The 16,574-nt window shown below is 30.4% G+C and overlaps 1 protein-coding gene across 2 annotated transcripts; it reads right to left on the bottom strand.

The window, feature by feature from the left end:
• Positions 1 to 497: 497 nt before the first annotated feature.
• LOC132939293 (uncharacterized) lies at positions 498 to 5,902 on the bottom strand. Of its 2 annotated transcripts, XM_061006381.1 has the most exons (4): positions 4,831 to 5,902; positions 2,571 to 3,134; positions 2,278 to 2,339; positions 1,055 to 1,353 (listed from the first exon to the last, which is right to left on the bottom strand). In XM_061006381.1, exons 1-4 carry the CDS (start codon positions 5,890 to 5,892, stop codon positions 1,185 to 1,187), a joined length of 1,857 nt encoding a protein of 618 aa, XP_060862364.1. In that variant the 5' UTR covers positions 5,893 to 5,902; the 3' UTR covers positions 1,055 to 1,184. The 2 variants fall into 2 exon arrangements, with proteins under 2 accessions (XP_060862363.1, XP_060862364.1); XM_061006380.1 differs by lacking the exon at positions 2,278 to 2,339 and having other exon boundaries at positions 498 to 1,353.
• Positions 5,903 to 16,574: the final 10,672 nt, after the last annotated feature.

Genomic DNA, 16,574 nt, shown 5'->3' with positions numbered 1-16,574 from the left:
AGTGTATTTCGTCCCCATCCATGCAAAGTAATGCAAGTCCCAATGATTTTTGAGAATCAGCTTTTCGGCATTTATTTCAAACTTTAGGTGTATGCCAAAAGTTATCAGATTTTGTTTTTGTTTGTTTTAATTGATTTTATTTTAAGCAAAATAGTTAATTATGAATGGTTGTAAATAATAATATGACACTGTGAAATAATTACTTATTATAAGTAGTTAAAATACAAATTATTAAGTTGGACTTATAGCGACTTTTGCATGTATGTAATTGGTGACCTTGCACAACCTAAATTTATCAACATCAATTCAATTCCATACAATTTGTAGTATTATAATAATTTAAATTTGAATGTAAACAAAAGGTTGTTTTTCTACATCAGCGTTTAATTATTTCTGACCGATGCGATCCCCAGGTTGAGAAACGCTGTTCTAGACTAAGATGCCCATTCATTATAAACTTAAAACAAATAATAATTTGATATTTTGGTTTAGTATCTTGTTAATCCATGTTACTTTAGAGTTTATTCTTATATGATATAATATTTTATAATTTTTTGATTTTAAAAATATGTTTGACCTCGGTCGGATCACATAGTATTATTAGTAATATTATATAATATTCAGAGTTACGAACCTAATCTCAGTAATATAATGTGTTAATCAAGTACGGTATTAACCCGTGCATAAAATCTACTCTGTTTTGTCAACAGCATCTATGACGGTGAACGCTAAAATTAATGCTACAATATTATTATATTATACACGAGGCGAAATCAAACACAATAATATTACACGCGTATTAATCGTATACAATCGTATTACAATAATATTATGGTTATTATAATCATAATAATATTATTGGCGTCGGGGCATTGCCTCGTGTTCAAACCCGTTCGGCGGCCGTGGCCCCGAATAAAATAACATTATGTTCCTCGGGAACGGGCCGCGTGTGTCGGCGGCCGAGTTTTCCGGACTGGCGAACTTGTGGAAGTAGACGAGCTCCGCGACGAAAGCGATACCGCTCGCGATCAGTCCGATCATGAGGCACAGGAACGCGATCACCACGTTCTTGAACGTGAACACTTTGTGCGGGTCTTTCCGATGATGGTAATCGGATATCGGCCGGAACGGTTTCGCGTGCATAAACCAACTGTTGACGATGCCGCTTTCTACGAACGTGGTGATTATGCGGTCCACGACGTGTATGAACGGCACGTCTCGGCGGACCAGGTAGACGATGTGGAATGACCGCGGACATTCGTCCACGATGTGCAACAGCACTTCGTTGTTTTCCACGTACGAGCTGGCGATTTTTTCCACCAGATCGTTTTTCCTCCCGATCGCGGCCGAAGTCTATTATGATTGTCGCGATACGATGATACATGAAAGAAAACAACAATACAAACATTTAATGTTATAGTTATTGTAATACAAGACAACGCAGTGGTAATATTAAAAAATAATATAATATAAAAAAATATTATAGAGATCTATCAGAAATTATTATTTATTATATTATTATGGTCACCGTTGTAAATTCACGTTTAACCCATACAACGTTGGTCACGTGCAGCAAAAATTATGTCCGTTTGACAATGTTTTATATTCGAGACCATCGACACGCTAGGTCAACCGTGAAAATACATCGAATAACATTCGTTCGGAAACAAGACACTGTAAATACTAAATATAATCATAACATCTTATCGTCCAATTAAGTACATTATAATTATATACATCAATTATTTGTCTGTGACACATAATTGCATATTACGTCTGTGTCACTTAATCCAACTTGTTGCAATGTCATACGTCATATAACGATAAATAATAATATATTATAATATGACCTAGTAATTTTGTTTTACTGAAAGGTTCATTTGCATATCGCCACCAAACAAAAATAATAAATTACCCTCGATTCCCCATTACGGCGGCACCTTTTATTGTTATTGTATAATATACAGTTTACTTTTCAGCCGAAAATGTTGGAATATATTATATTGTATATTTGATTCAAAACCTACCTATACAATAACATAATAGGTATTATAGTTTATAGAACATTATTTTAAAAGCCACATTATCAAAATATCTGTATATAAGATCTATAAGAATATCTAATGGGTTTTATTCAAAAGCGAGGTGGGTATCCTACTAAAATCTACCCAATCTTGTTGACCTTTGGTACATAAAAATATTCAAAATCTTATCTCATTAATTCAAGCACATACACTTGCATCAATATAATATATTATTATTTCATAAAATACCTACTCGATGCGTTTGTTTTTGCCGGATTTATTCGAACTCAACCATTCAAAATTAATTTGGGAAGCCTGCAAAAATTATTCTTAAATTCTTATATAATTTCAACTTTTTTTAGTGATTCGTTTTATAAAAGTTATATAATAATTGAATCAATAATCATGGTTTATATTTTAAATACTATTTCTAGACTTTATATTGATTTTTAAAACTACTAAAATAAGTAATACGAAATATGTCATGACGTTAACCTCTCTTCGATAAGTAATAATAATAATAATAACAACACAATATGCCATTACCCGTTTACTCGCCACTTCACCGAGTATGTCTAAGGACTTGTTGTTGACAATTGAAAATCGATCTGACATCTTCGTGTACAGCGGTCTTTCGTCGGACTCGAATAGCAATATCAGATTATTGGAAGCCGAAAGCACCGGCATGCCGGTGTCGTAGAGTTCTTGCACGGTGGCCACGTCCCGTTCGTATTTCGGATAGCTCAGGTACTTGACCATGACCGCTTGCAGACTGGTGGCCATGATGAACCCGAACAGGACGGTGGAAACGACCATTAACCGTTCGGATACGTTGCTCGGCACTCGATTCAGGGGTACCATCAAGAAAACTCTGAACAAGTTTATGGACAGAAGGGTGAGAGTGTACGGTTTGTTTGTTGTGCGCCGTATTAGGGTCCATGCACCCAGAGCCACGATAAACGAGCCGGCCAGACAGTACCAAAGTCGCACGTCGAACGCCGTAAATATAGCACGCCATTGACTCATTTGTTGCGCCTTGGGCACGACGAAACACAGCTCATCGAACATCACCGGTGTCGTGTATTGGATCGTGTTGTTGGATTCGTATGCCTTGAATGAACAAATAAAAAAAAAATTCAACCGGATATGAACAGGCGCTCTTGAAAATAATATTTTATAGGTGTACATTTGTATCCACACGAATAATAAAATAATAAATGTTCTCACTGCGTTTGTGTTAATTATTATTATAATTATTTTTAAATAATACATTTTGCAGTATGCTATGAGATGGAAAATTAATTATAATTAGGTAGTTAGAAACACGCTCTTTATCAAAATTCACTAAGTACTTCGTATAGTTAAACGTTTCATTAGCTTTTACATAGACTTATGCTTAAATAGTTTTCGAGAATGTAAATGGGAGTAAGGGGTACCTACATACCTATAGACAATAGCCCTGGTATAATAGTGGTATTCTCGTACAAGTTTAGAATAGTTTGTAGATTCGAAAATTCTCAAGCCCGATGTAAAATGTAACACTCTTGTATTTTCTACGTTAATTTTATTCCAAGGCACTAACTATGGTATGTAATTTGTAATTTATATAATATACTAATGCAGAGACAATACAATGCTGTTGTATCCCATAATACTATTGTGCATATAATATTATACATAATTGTAGTACTTTGGGTTTATGTCAAATTGTATTTAACCACAAATATAATTTTCAACGATTCGAAATTTGGAATCTTTATTATTTAATAACGAATTGAATACGGGATCTTTGGTTGTTGGTAGTTCGATAAAGAAGTCAACTACTCGTTATAGCTGTTAAACTAACAAAAATACATGAAAGTTGTAGTTTTAAAATTAAGGTTTAAGGTCGTAGGTCATTTTTCTCAATAATGAGATATAATATTTTCCTTCAAAAAAAGCATTTTCCTCAACTTTTCGTGTTCCTCCAATAATAAATTAAGAATGTAATAAATATATTTTTAAGTCATATTATATTAACAAGAAAAAAAGTTAGGGCTTTACGATGTATCGACTGTAACTTTATCATACAATATTATACAGCTCTTCAACACGGTTGTCTGCTAAAATATCAGCTATTTTTTTTTAAATATTTGGAGAAAAATGGACATTATATTATTTTAGTAAAACAAAATATTTGGAAAAAGATGGAATCTAACATTTTTTATGTAAAAGAAAACGGACAGTGGAGGAAAACGGTATCTCATTTTTGGAGGATAATAGACCTGCTAAAACATAATAATGGGTATGTTCTATAGAGTATAGACTATAATATTAAGTATAAATAACGAAGGGTGTGTCAGGGGTGAAGCCCCCACGGATAGGTCCTATGTTAAAATGTCCTTCTATAATTCTATAAGACAACGTAAGCCTTAACTGATCCAGTCCACGGGTGTATAATAAATTAATAACAGTGACTTTAAACTCCACCACGATAAAATGAACCGTGGTTTCCGATAAACAATTATTTGTTACCGTACTATATATTCCATGTACGAGAGAGTGAATCGTATACAACTCACGGAATATTGAGTTGAATCAGTTATACTGCTATTACCATTTAGTCCAGAAATACAAACATTTAAATCATTTGTAAAATTAAAAACTCAACATCAATTTCAACATTTTTTTCCAGAAATCGCGCTATCACTGTGAAGTGTGAAGTCGCCTTTAAAAATACGCCACTACACCCGGATGTGTTGTATAATCCTGCAGTGTGGCGTACTCTTAACATGAGTGCAGATAGTGCATGATAAATGATGATTACATCGAGAAAGACTCCGTTGAACGCCATGTCTACTTTGTTGTGCACCAGATCGCCCAACAGGCCTGTGTACGTGTAATTTGAGTCTGTACCGTTATCGGCGGTGACCGCGGAATTGGATTCGGAGCCGACGGACTCGGAGTTGGCTTCGGCCCAGCCGTACTTGCCGCCGTCGCTGGGCTCGCTGTAGATGGGCGTGAAGTTCATGTGCTTGGCCAGCGTGGCCGCAACGATTCCATCCATTCCCTTGTACGAGCCATCCGGCTGCTTGACCGCTTTGAGCCGGGTGGGGAACATGCATATGCGAACCGGATGACCGTTCAGGTCGGTCATCCTCTGCCGGGCGACCGCGCGCAGCCCAGCCGTGTCCACCGGCCACTCAGTGACCGCGTCCCGGAACGGGTTGTACGTGTACGTGGCCTCGGACCCTATGACCACTACATTGCCAGCGGATCGCCGTCGCCAGGCGGCCCGGAACAGTGCCCCGACCGTCGGGTGGTTGACCGCGCCCGGCCGGGTCAGCCAAATTACGTAGTGCGACAGTTGGTCCAACGCGACTGCTACCGTGCCGTTGACGAACAGACCGAGCACGGCGTCCACTGATTCGATGTCGTCGTCGCTGTCGTCGTCGACGATCACCAACACCGCCCGGCTACCACTATTGGCGCGTGTCACGTCCGGGCCGTGATCCGTCGCTGGCGTGTGCATCAATACGGCCATGCCAATCAGGTCGTGTACCGTTCTCAGGAACCCGGCGGGCGTCGCACCCAACGCGACCACGGACATCGCGAACGGCTGCTGGGCCAAGTCGACGGCGGTCATCCGGCACACTTCGATCACTGTCGGCGTGTTTTGATTGTACGCCGCCGGCGAGAGGTCGGTGGCCGGAAGTAGACGGCCGACGGCCGCGGACGTGGTTAGCAGGGCGATGGCTCTATAGACGGCGCGGGCGACGTTCATCATGATGTCCGCAATGCGCGTGGACGACAACGACGAGTGAACGCGTTCACCGATCGTATGCGCATAAATAATGACGTGTCCACAGGACGCGTCGGCGTCCGTCATCGTAGTTATAATATTATAATATTGTCACGATTAATATAATAATGACATAATATCGAGATTGTCAATAGTTTGCTGCCGCCGATAACGTCACTCGTCCTCGTCAATAATTTCGGCCCGAAAACATAACAATATCATACGAGTATATGACGCACGTGATATAATATTATAACATTGCATAATATTATAATATTGTTATATTTTACACCTAAAATCCACGCGAATCCACGTTCACCAATACTCATTATTATAATAACATGTATGACACTAAATATCTAAGGAACGATGAATTATTCATTTGCAATAACTGTATATAGAAACGTGGCGGGCGACGACGACGTTAGGTTTTGATTTGACGTTTCGTTTCGAATATTATGCTCGGCGGCGCGCCGTATTGTAACGTAATGATGCATTATTTTATGCGTCAGCTACGGTAGTCATTAAATTTGCAGAAGGCGCACAATCGGATCCTAAGGATTTGACGAATGCCTTACCGCCGAGAATGTAAGAAACACGCCCCCGTGGTCGTACAAATGTCGTCGATTTCGTTAAAATTAATGTACAATGCGATTGTATAAAATAATTACTATACCCACGACCACCGCGTAACCATTCGACCAAAACCCTAAGATGATTCCAAGGAGATTGGGCATATTATTATAGTTTATTTTATTCACAGTCTACTGCAGAGAATTATTCAGCGTCTTCCTTGTAGTTTTGGTATTAGAGTTTGAAGATGGGTAGAAGATAAATTCGATAATATTACCGCAGGTATCATGTACGCTCTATATTAGTCATAGAATAACTACAAAAAAAAGTTTTGGGGAGGTTTGGGTGGGAGGGTGTACTTTGGTATCCCTATATTTTTCTTCTTCGTATTTGGCTATACAATTAAACAATAAGTACCTTAGCTAATGACCTCAGTTGCCGGGCTTAAGACCAATGAAAAAAAAAATAATATGGGTAAAAGTTAAAAATGTATAGTATGAAAACCATAATGCGTAAAATAGAATATGAACCTATTGAGGTAATGTATATTTATTATTTATTGATGTATATTATCAGTATGCTTGACAAAAGATGATTCCTGCAACTTCCAACTTTCCAATTGTTAAATTTTTAATTTATTAAAATATTAAATATATAACTTTTCAACCCATACATGCACCATACATTCTTAAAATACATGTATTTACTAGAATGAACAAAATGTATCCTAACAATAAAAACAAATTAGCCTACTTAAACGTTGGCACCCCTTTTAAATGTACCTATTCAGATTTAAAATAAAATAAATCGTATGCAATTGTATTTAATTTTTATTGTTTTACTTTTTTAAATATAATATAATATTTAATACAAAGTCCAATAAATTAAATATTTAGTTTTATTATTGAGTCATAATTCAATAATTATGGATTTTTGAATATTGATTCAAAAATGTAAAAAGTTTGTATAATACATTTTTATAAACACAAATTAAATACTAAGAAATATGTTTTTCGAATGGCTGGTAATATAGATGCATCAAAATATTTATAGCCTACGGACTCAGCAGATCGATCATTCCATGATTGTATATGCGGTAGTTAAACACAGTGCTAATCGAATGACAAGGAACATAACATTTAAAATTATATTTAAGAGGACCGTTTAAGTTGATCTGTAATCAGCTGACTATTTATAACTTTTAATTTTTTTTTATAATATAAATTGTATAGGTAGTATTAATATTAGCTGCATTCGAATGATAGGCTAATTTCAGAGACACAGGGGTCAGATGTTACGAATAAATTCGTGTAGGAAAAATTCAATTTTGCATATAAACGCAACAAAGTTAAGACAATTGCGTGCTTATAAGTCTGTAAGAAACAACTAAAATGAAATATGACAATGAACTAAGGTCAGCAGCACAAAGTATCATAATTTTAATTAATTTTGAATCTGAATTTACAACCCCATGTGTGATATTACAATAAACATTTTTATATGAATTTTAAGTGATTACATTTTAAAAGTTTTTTCAATTGTTACTTTGTAACTGATAGCACATGACCTATAAAAAAAATACTTATCTTTGTAACTGAAGTAGGTAGTTTTAACTTTTAAGTATATTTTAGAATTTGAGTAGGTACCTATAAGGTTTACAGTTTACACGCCGTCGTTGTCAATTAAAAAGTTTAAAAGTGTATAATTAAAACTAAACCATGTTTATATAAGCTGGAATATAAGTTATTAAAATGGTAAATATGTTTGTTTTGATATATTAAAAAACTGAAAAAGTACCTAACATTTTTAACAATGCTTATTTTTTATATATGAGCCAATATCGCTATATATATTAGTTAATAAATGTTTGCCAAGTGTAACCTTACAAGAGCAGAAATATATTGTTAATTAATTACATTGCATTATATTTTATATCAATATGTACTTGGTAATAAAATATTAATAACACTTTTGAAATATTAATAACGTAATACACATTTGTTTGAAAAGTGAAACATTATAATATAGTGCTTGCTGTTTATATTAAATATTAATGCATTAAAAATAATTGTTAAATAAGTACCATCTATATTACTATGCGTACGAGAATAACCGTATTTATTATTATTCTTAAAGTTGCAAAAGCAACTGTTTGATAAATGTTTAAAATTCATTACAATATACAATAACGAATTATACGAAGTATTTATGTAAAGGGACAATAATAATATTTCCATAGTCAAATACTCAAAATATTAATCAAACAAGTTTACTAATTAGGTATAACCGTAACACTACAAAGTAATTTGTAATAATCATTAATTAGGTGATCACTAATATTTTAGCTTAGTGTTTTAAGGAGCGTTGCTATTATATATACCTTTAATTTCGGAAATAAACATTTTATATGTAGGAACCTACCTACAATTACAAGCCACAACTAACAATTTATTATATTTAACCAATTTCATAATCTAATAAAAATTTATTAGGTACATACTTTTTATTTTTGGTTTCCACCATGACCAAAAACAATTTATTTATAATATGGTATAGCTTCTGTTAAAATGTAAAATTCAAAATGATTTATTGATATAATATATCTCTAAATTACACCAGGTATCTATAATCTATTACAATATATTTATATATTATAATACATTTATGATATATAAAACGATGTAATTATATAATTTTTTTACATGGTAATTCACCATTCATACTTACCACATTTTTAATTTAATTATGAATTTATCAAAAGTATGATTTATTATAATTTATAATATTTTACCTAATTTTCAAAGACTTAAATTTTAATAAATCATATTAATATCATTATTATTATTATCATATCATATCATTTAAGGATTATCTAAAGCGAATAGCTATACCAATTAATTTTTTTCAAATGAGAATAATCATTTATTTCCAGAACACTTTTAAGCAGATGATTTTTTTTTAAAATGTCGATGTATCAAAATCTTAATTCAAACGAATAATTTTTGAATTATTTAACTCTGTGTAATAAGGACAGATCCATGATGATATAGGGGGTACGGGGGCTTGAAAATTATGATAGGTAATTACTAATTAATATTAATCGATCAACGTTATATATATTTTGTAAAAATTGTCTGAGTGTAAATATACTTTACAGTATACTGTACATATTTACCTACTAGATTATATATATATGTATATACAATAAACATATGATTTTTATTTATTAAGTTATAGAATAATTACAATATTTTACTTTTTATTTGATGGGTAGGATTTTTAGGATGTGTAGTGTAGCCGTGTAGGTACTAGGTACCTATTATTGATGAGATTTGTGATACTAAAGATATACTATACATATTTTTTATTAGTTAATAGTTTGTAACTTTGAGTAGAATGACTTGTAGTGTTTAGTATACCTATAGCTAATGCCTAATTGGTTGATCGATTTATTTTTTAGTTATTCGTGGAGTGTAGAGCTCGATACATACCACGGAGCAGAAATTATCCCACAGACAGCTAGTGAAATACTGGGATTCTTGTATAGACGTATTGTACGAATTTTGGTTTGTTTTCCATAGCCCCAAATTTGGATCTTATATTCTCATTCCCAGATAGGCCTTAGCAGAGATTTGTATAGAATGAGTTTAATAGGAGTTTAGATTTTATAATAATTATAAATGTATAATTACCTAATAAAAGTATTTTGCTATTCCAATTTTATTTTTGACTTAAAGTGGGCTCCCACACCCCAAGACTGTAATTTATCAACTAGAATACCAAGATATTTGACAGCGGAAAAAGTTAAAATTGGAGTATTTCGGAATTGTAAAGATGGAGGTTTTTTGAAGTAAATAGAACCAAATAAATACAGACTTATCTGGGTTTATATTGATATGTCATTCGGATGACAATTTAAGTAGGTTTGTATAGTAGGCTGGATGTTTCTTCTATAAACCGTTACCATCACAAAATATTGCAATTTCATCTTCATAAGTGACAATAATGGTTAAATTGTTTTGGGTTTATCAACCATATTGATGTTGAATAAATCTGGTGAAACTGTGAGAGATCATTTACTTGAGGTACGCTAGCTTTAATGTAGAAGTGACCAAATATAACTACATATATACGACTATTTTTTGATAATGGACGAATAATCAAATAGTACCTATGGTGTAGGCAGAAATGGATTGAATAGCCATTGTGCAATACTCGAATGAAGGCCTATGCTATATATAAAAAGATACCGGGACAGAATTGTTTCGTTTCAGAGGAGGATGTTATTTGGTCAGTTATCCTATGTGTATGTTACACAGTAGAATGTATAGCTCTGAAGCCAAATTGAGAGGTTGGAATTATGTTGTCAAATTATGTTTATTGTTTTTTTTTCTTTCAAGTACCTATAATATTTTTAGTGTTTAGCAAGAGCCGGATGTATGCTGATAAAATATTATATTTGTTTTATAGTTTGTAAAACTAATTTAACAACGACTATTGTCCTTAGAACATACGTTTTAATAAACTCAAAAACTGTTCGTTTGAATTTTGATTTAGACACTTAAAACTTTACAAAAAAATCATCAGCTTCATTATTTACAGTAAAAAGATTGGTTCTTATTAAAAAAAAAAAAAAATTGTATCGTCACAGAATACTTATTAAATGGTGTAAGACATGTGTTAAACATGGCCATTATTATTTAAACTTAAAAATTTCGCTTATATCAAAATTTGATTAAATTTATTATTTAAGAAAAAATAGGAGTGAGCATGCTTGGAGAATCACTCTGTACAATGTCGAATCATTCAAAGCAAAATTAATTATTCTTTATCATATTATCAAATACAATTTTAGTTTTAACTTTAAATTATGTTGTCATTGTAGCCAAATAATAATATATTGATACATTATAATATATTATGTATAAATAAAATAAAATTGATAAAAACTTACGCACTTCTAAAGCTAACTAAGAATAAATTTAAAGGAAAAAATTACTTTTCGTATGAAGTTTATAAATTACTTAAAAGTCATAAATGTATGACAATACTAAATTCTGGACGAAAATGAATTATCAACGTTCGGTTGTTGTAGTATAAAATGGCGTTGATTATGGTAACAAAACAAAAAATTTAATCATTAGGTATTGTTAAAAAAAAAATAAGTGTCCGAAAGTTTTAACGTTTTAAAGTTCACAAAAATTGTAAAAACTTTAACTACGTCTATTTATACCATTCTAAGTGTACTGAACAATATTCTTTAAGCAAGTCCATTCAAATAATTTTTATTGTAATTATAGCTTATAACTTTTAATTATTTTGACCTATATTTTTATTTGTAAATATTATAGAAGTATATTAAATAAGGTAGGAAGTATCTATATTTTATTTCATTTGAAACGTATGATAAGCTTATAGATATTAAAGACCAAACAAATATTCGACCATAAAATTGTTATGTATTTAGCTACTAGTTGCCTTTTATAGGTTTGTAAATTTGAAATATTTCAATGAAACTATGAAACTATGAAAATATTTTTATTTTTTTTTTATACGTACCCTAATATAGATGATTAGTATTGATTAGTGAATACACATACCAAACATTGATGATGGATAATTTATCAACGTTTATAGCTATATTAGCTGTGGTTCAGAATTTATATTGTTAATAGTTATAAACTTATAACTTATAAGTTAATTTATCAGTTATCAGTTATCAATTGATTCTCTATTATTCGTTATGCTATTTGGAGTCAAATTAAGGTGTTAAGGTTTATTATTTGTACCTATGTGGCTGGATAATGTATGCATAATACCAGCTATGCATACAGAGTATTTACATATTTCCCCTTTATTAATAATACCACCAATATTATTAACAATACTGTATAACTAATAAAACTAATGTAGTTTTATAAAACTATTATACATATTTATAATAAATCCCGTTCACTAGATTCCATATTGTGTAAAAAACATTAACGGCGAGGTACCAATTATACCTGATCTCACTTAATGAAAATAATAGGTTTATTTTATTATGAGTACAAATGTAATATAAGTGAGTATTTAATAAATTAATGAAATACGCAATTAAGGTAGAAAATATCAAAAAAATATTAATATTAAAATGTATTTTAATAAACAAATATACATGTAATAAATATTTCAACATTTATATTTTATAGAAACTATGAAATATAATTTGAATATGACTAAGATTAGCTTTTATAATATATTGTTTTAAAACTTTCAAAAATTACACTGGATTCTTATGACCTATTACTTAAGATATATTTATTTCATCAAAAAAAAAAAAAAAAAAGTTCGAGAGAGGACACCAATACAACTTTTAGGAGTATTTTCCCACGAATCACTTTAAAAAGCCATAATTTAATACAGTTTCTCCCAAGTTATTTACGTTTATTTGGTTTACCCGAATACATTTTTACATTGTTAGGTATATAGCAATATATAGGTTACCTAGAGGTATTTTGGTGAGAAAATAACTTATTATTTAAAATGCAAACATTGAGTACATATTTGAATTTAATGATAGTTAAAGAAATTATAAATGGTACCTACTTACCCAAAAAATAAATAATCCAATAAGTTACAATATTAATTTCAATGTAAGTACGTTTTCTGAAAAAAATTAAAATTTTTGAAGTTCAGGTTAATAAAACTCAAATTAAAGATCATCTTACAATACTGTTTGATTTCTTTAAACAAAAGGATTATACTACCTATTGAATATTTGAGCTTACATTAGGCATTTAATTACGTGCACATTATTATTATTAATTTGTAATCACAATGAACAAACTAACAGAAATTTTAATTTCAGTATTTTTTTATACAAATCTCTAAAACATACAAGAAACAATTTAACACAACTTTAAATCAAATTTTCTTTGTTTTCATTGTACCTGCATTTTGAAACAACCTTTCAAATAATTTGTTTTGTAAACAGTTCAAATACGATAATTAAATGTTCGTTCTAAAACGGATCAACCGTGTTGCTTACGGGTAAAGAAAATGCTCAGTCTATAACAATTCTGAGATAACTTAAGGTAGCAAATATTACACAACTTAATATGATTGAATTATTATAATCTTGTATGAAATGAAAAAAATTAATAATTTATTGTACCTTCAGCATTATTTTTGGTATCTTCATATTTTCAATAGGTAAAAATGTAAAATATTATAATATATTACATTAAGTGAAAAGTACATATTTGTAATTTGTATAATCAGTTAATACGAACGATTTTAGGTTTTTGGAAACTATTTTTCAATTTTGATATTAGTAATTGGCAAATTATTCTGCTTCTATTATATTTATAAAGGAATGTGCAAATGTCCTGATAAAAATTATTGAGAATGTTACTCAGGTTTTAAAAAACTCACACATTGCCCACAGGACACACCTATATAACAAGGTTATAATTTAGATATGTACGTAAATGTATAAAAAAATTAATAGGAAGCTTGTATAAAATGCTTATAGATATAATTTTTTCATATTATATTATTATGTACCTATTATACTATTATACTGTTCGTAGGTAGAATCTAATAATTATAAAATAATTTATTTATAGAAAACGAAAATAACGTCTCATTTCCACAATTTATGTAGGTTTTGGCTAGGTTACTGGCTATACTATAAGTACCACCTAATTAATTGATATGTTCACAGAGAATTTTTAGTTAGAAAAATCAAACAATCATTTATATATTTTAGCAATACCAATTACTAGAACATTGTTTTCTACAAGATGCCATATAAAAAATACCTACCTACCATACTATTATTCACTTTTGCCAGCGCACAGTCTAGTAACAATTTAATTCATTATACATTGCATTGTATAGATAACTACATTTAATATGTGTAAATAACAAGTATCATTCCGTATTATTATACTAGATGTTCAGTGTTCCTTTTATAGATAGTAGTATACAGTGATAATGACACGTATTCATGAGTAATGACTGGTGTGCCTTGCTGACCAGATACTATTATCTTTGAAGACATTATTAGTTATGAATACAAATATACAATATAAAATATTGGACATTTTATAGTAAGTTTGTCTATAAACATTATAGTAAGGTAAAAGGTTAAAATTGAAGGATACCTACCTAATCAATAAGTTATTCTACATAATTTAGTCATTTGTTCAATATTATCAGTTAAATTAATAATTATCTTATAATTTAAACCTATTTACATTATTTAAAATAAATGTATTTTGCAAGTAATATACAAGAGACAAATTTTGATTGGGGAAAAATGATATTTTATACAAGTGAAATAAATAAAAATAATGTATTTTAAAATTTGAGTTTTAGCAATTATTAATAATTGTATGTATTTCATGAAAATTTAGTATTGACATTTTAGATTATTATAATTACTTAATTTTTAATTACAACTTATGATAAATAAATAAAAATAAAATATTTAATATGCAAGTCTTAAAGTTTTAATTCTTTAAGGATAGCATTTTATACTCAAGGGTAAACAATATAAAAATAATATTAATATTCAATAACCCAGTATTAGCATATAACTCTGAACCCGGAATTTCAAACAATATTCTTGGAGTATGTATAATTGATTAACTAATTTAATTTAGTTTTATTAAGTTCAATATTTTTGGTCTCTAAAATAAATCTAATAGACAATTTTTTATCTCGTTTATTTGAACATGTAAATTGTATTCGGAATTTGCCAATAAACCTATACTTATTACTTACATTACCTAGTATTTTAGAAAATCAAAATTCAAAAACTATCCTTTTATTTGATCAACGTGATTATCATTACAAACAGCATACTATTATAATAACCAGTGGCGTAGCCAGGATTGTAGAATGGTGGTGGGGAGAGAAAAAAAAATATTCCACAATAAATAATAATAATTTATTTTTTATATTGTTTCGATGTTTTGATACAGCCAATAGGGGAGGGGGGCATCCTATTGTCAATTTTATTAATTATTTATCTATCTCTCATTTTTCTTTATTTACGATAAACTATAGTCAAATAGAGAATTCTTAAGGTTATATTATTGAATACAAATTTAAATTATATTTAATGCATACCTAAATTAATCATCTCGTTAAGATGTTTAGTAAAATTATTGATACATTATTATACAAGTCAAAACATGGCTTATAGAATTTAAATGTTGTGTTGAAACAGTATAGTTACATAAATAGAGATCACGGAAGTTCTTTTGTCAGTTCTCTCCAATCATTGAGAATAGAATCTAGGTACTTACTAAAACGCTTTAAAAAATTACTAATATATCCGTACAAATTAGTATAAATAAAAATAAAATTAGGTACATCATATTTGTGGTTTGTATGTTGGAAATGGGTAAACGATGATAATCAATTTTAAAGTCATAAAAAATATAAGAAGGTACAATAACAAATACATTTATTATTTATTGAATTAACTACACCTCGTACATTGACTATAAAAATAATATCTTTTAATAAACTTTAATTTAGTATTAATATTATAAAAATTATGTAATAAGGGGGACGGAGTGGCCGAGTGGACTAAGGCGTCGGTTCGAAACCCGGCCACGGGCGGCACTTCTCTTCGGCAGTCACGGTGCCTGGAGAGAGAGGCAACCATCCCCCACCCGGGCATGGCAGATAGGTATCTACCTACGAGTGCCCACTAGAAAATTCTGCCAAACTAACAAACACACGTGTTTAAATCTACAGTACCCTCCTCCACAGTTAAAAATCACGCAATGGTCTATGTTGCCGCGGGTTAATTAATGAAAAAAAACATTATTATGTTATAACCATTTAAAGTTTATTTCAAACTAAAAAATTAATTAAAAAGTCAGTAAATATAAATATTTATACTTTATACAGCATAAAGGAGCCTTATATAATATATTATTACGATACGTAATTTAATCGTTAGGTAGTGTAGGAATTATAAATCATAATATAGTTAAACATTCAAACAAAAACATTAACTTATAATAACTTTCAAATAAAAAATTAAGTATTAATAAAAATTCTTCAGTATTTATTTTGGTTTGATGAAATTTTTTGGTTAATTTTAAATTGTTATTGGAATACCTACTTCAATGTTAATTTTGCTTACTTAAAAAATATTTAAAATTGATTAATATTATGCGGGTGCTTGTATT

This window comes from Metopolophium dirhodum, chromosome 2 (assembly GCF_019925205.1).
Source record: "Metopolophium dirhodum isolate CAU chromosome 2, ASM1992520v1, whole genome shotgun sequence".
Classification (NCBI taxonomy): domain Eukaryota; kingdom Metazoa; phylum Arthropoda; class Insecta; order Hemiptera; family Aphididae; genus Metopolophium; species Metopolophium dirhodum.
Note: the sequence above shows the minus strand (reverse complement) of the source record. Positions and strands in the feature narration are given on the sequence as shown.

What these genes read in the sequence shown, in the direction of transcription:
- LOC132939293 (XM_061006380.1), bottom strand. Translation starts at nt 5,892, where the DNA reads ATGACGGACGCCGACGCGTCCTGTGGACACGTCATTATTTATGCGCAT. An exon ending in TCAACGGAGTCTTTCTCGAT is followed by an intron (nt 3,135 to 4,830) that starts GTAATCATCATT and finishes TGTTCATTCAAG; the next exon opens with GCATACGAATCCAACAACAC. An exon ending in GTGAAGTGGCGAGTAAACGG is followed by an intron (nt 1,354 to 2,570) that starts GTAATGGCATAT and finishes CAATCATAATAG; the next exon opens with ACTTCGGCCGCGATCGGGAG.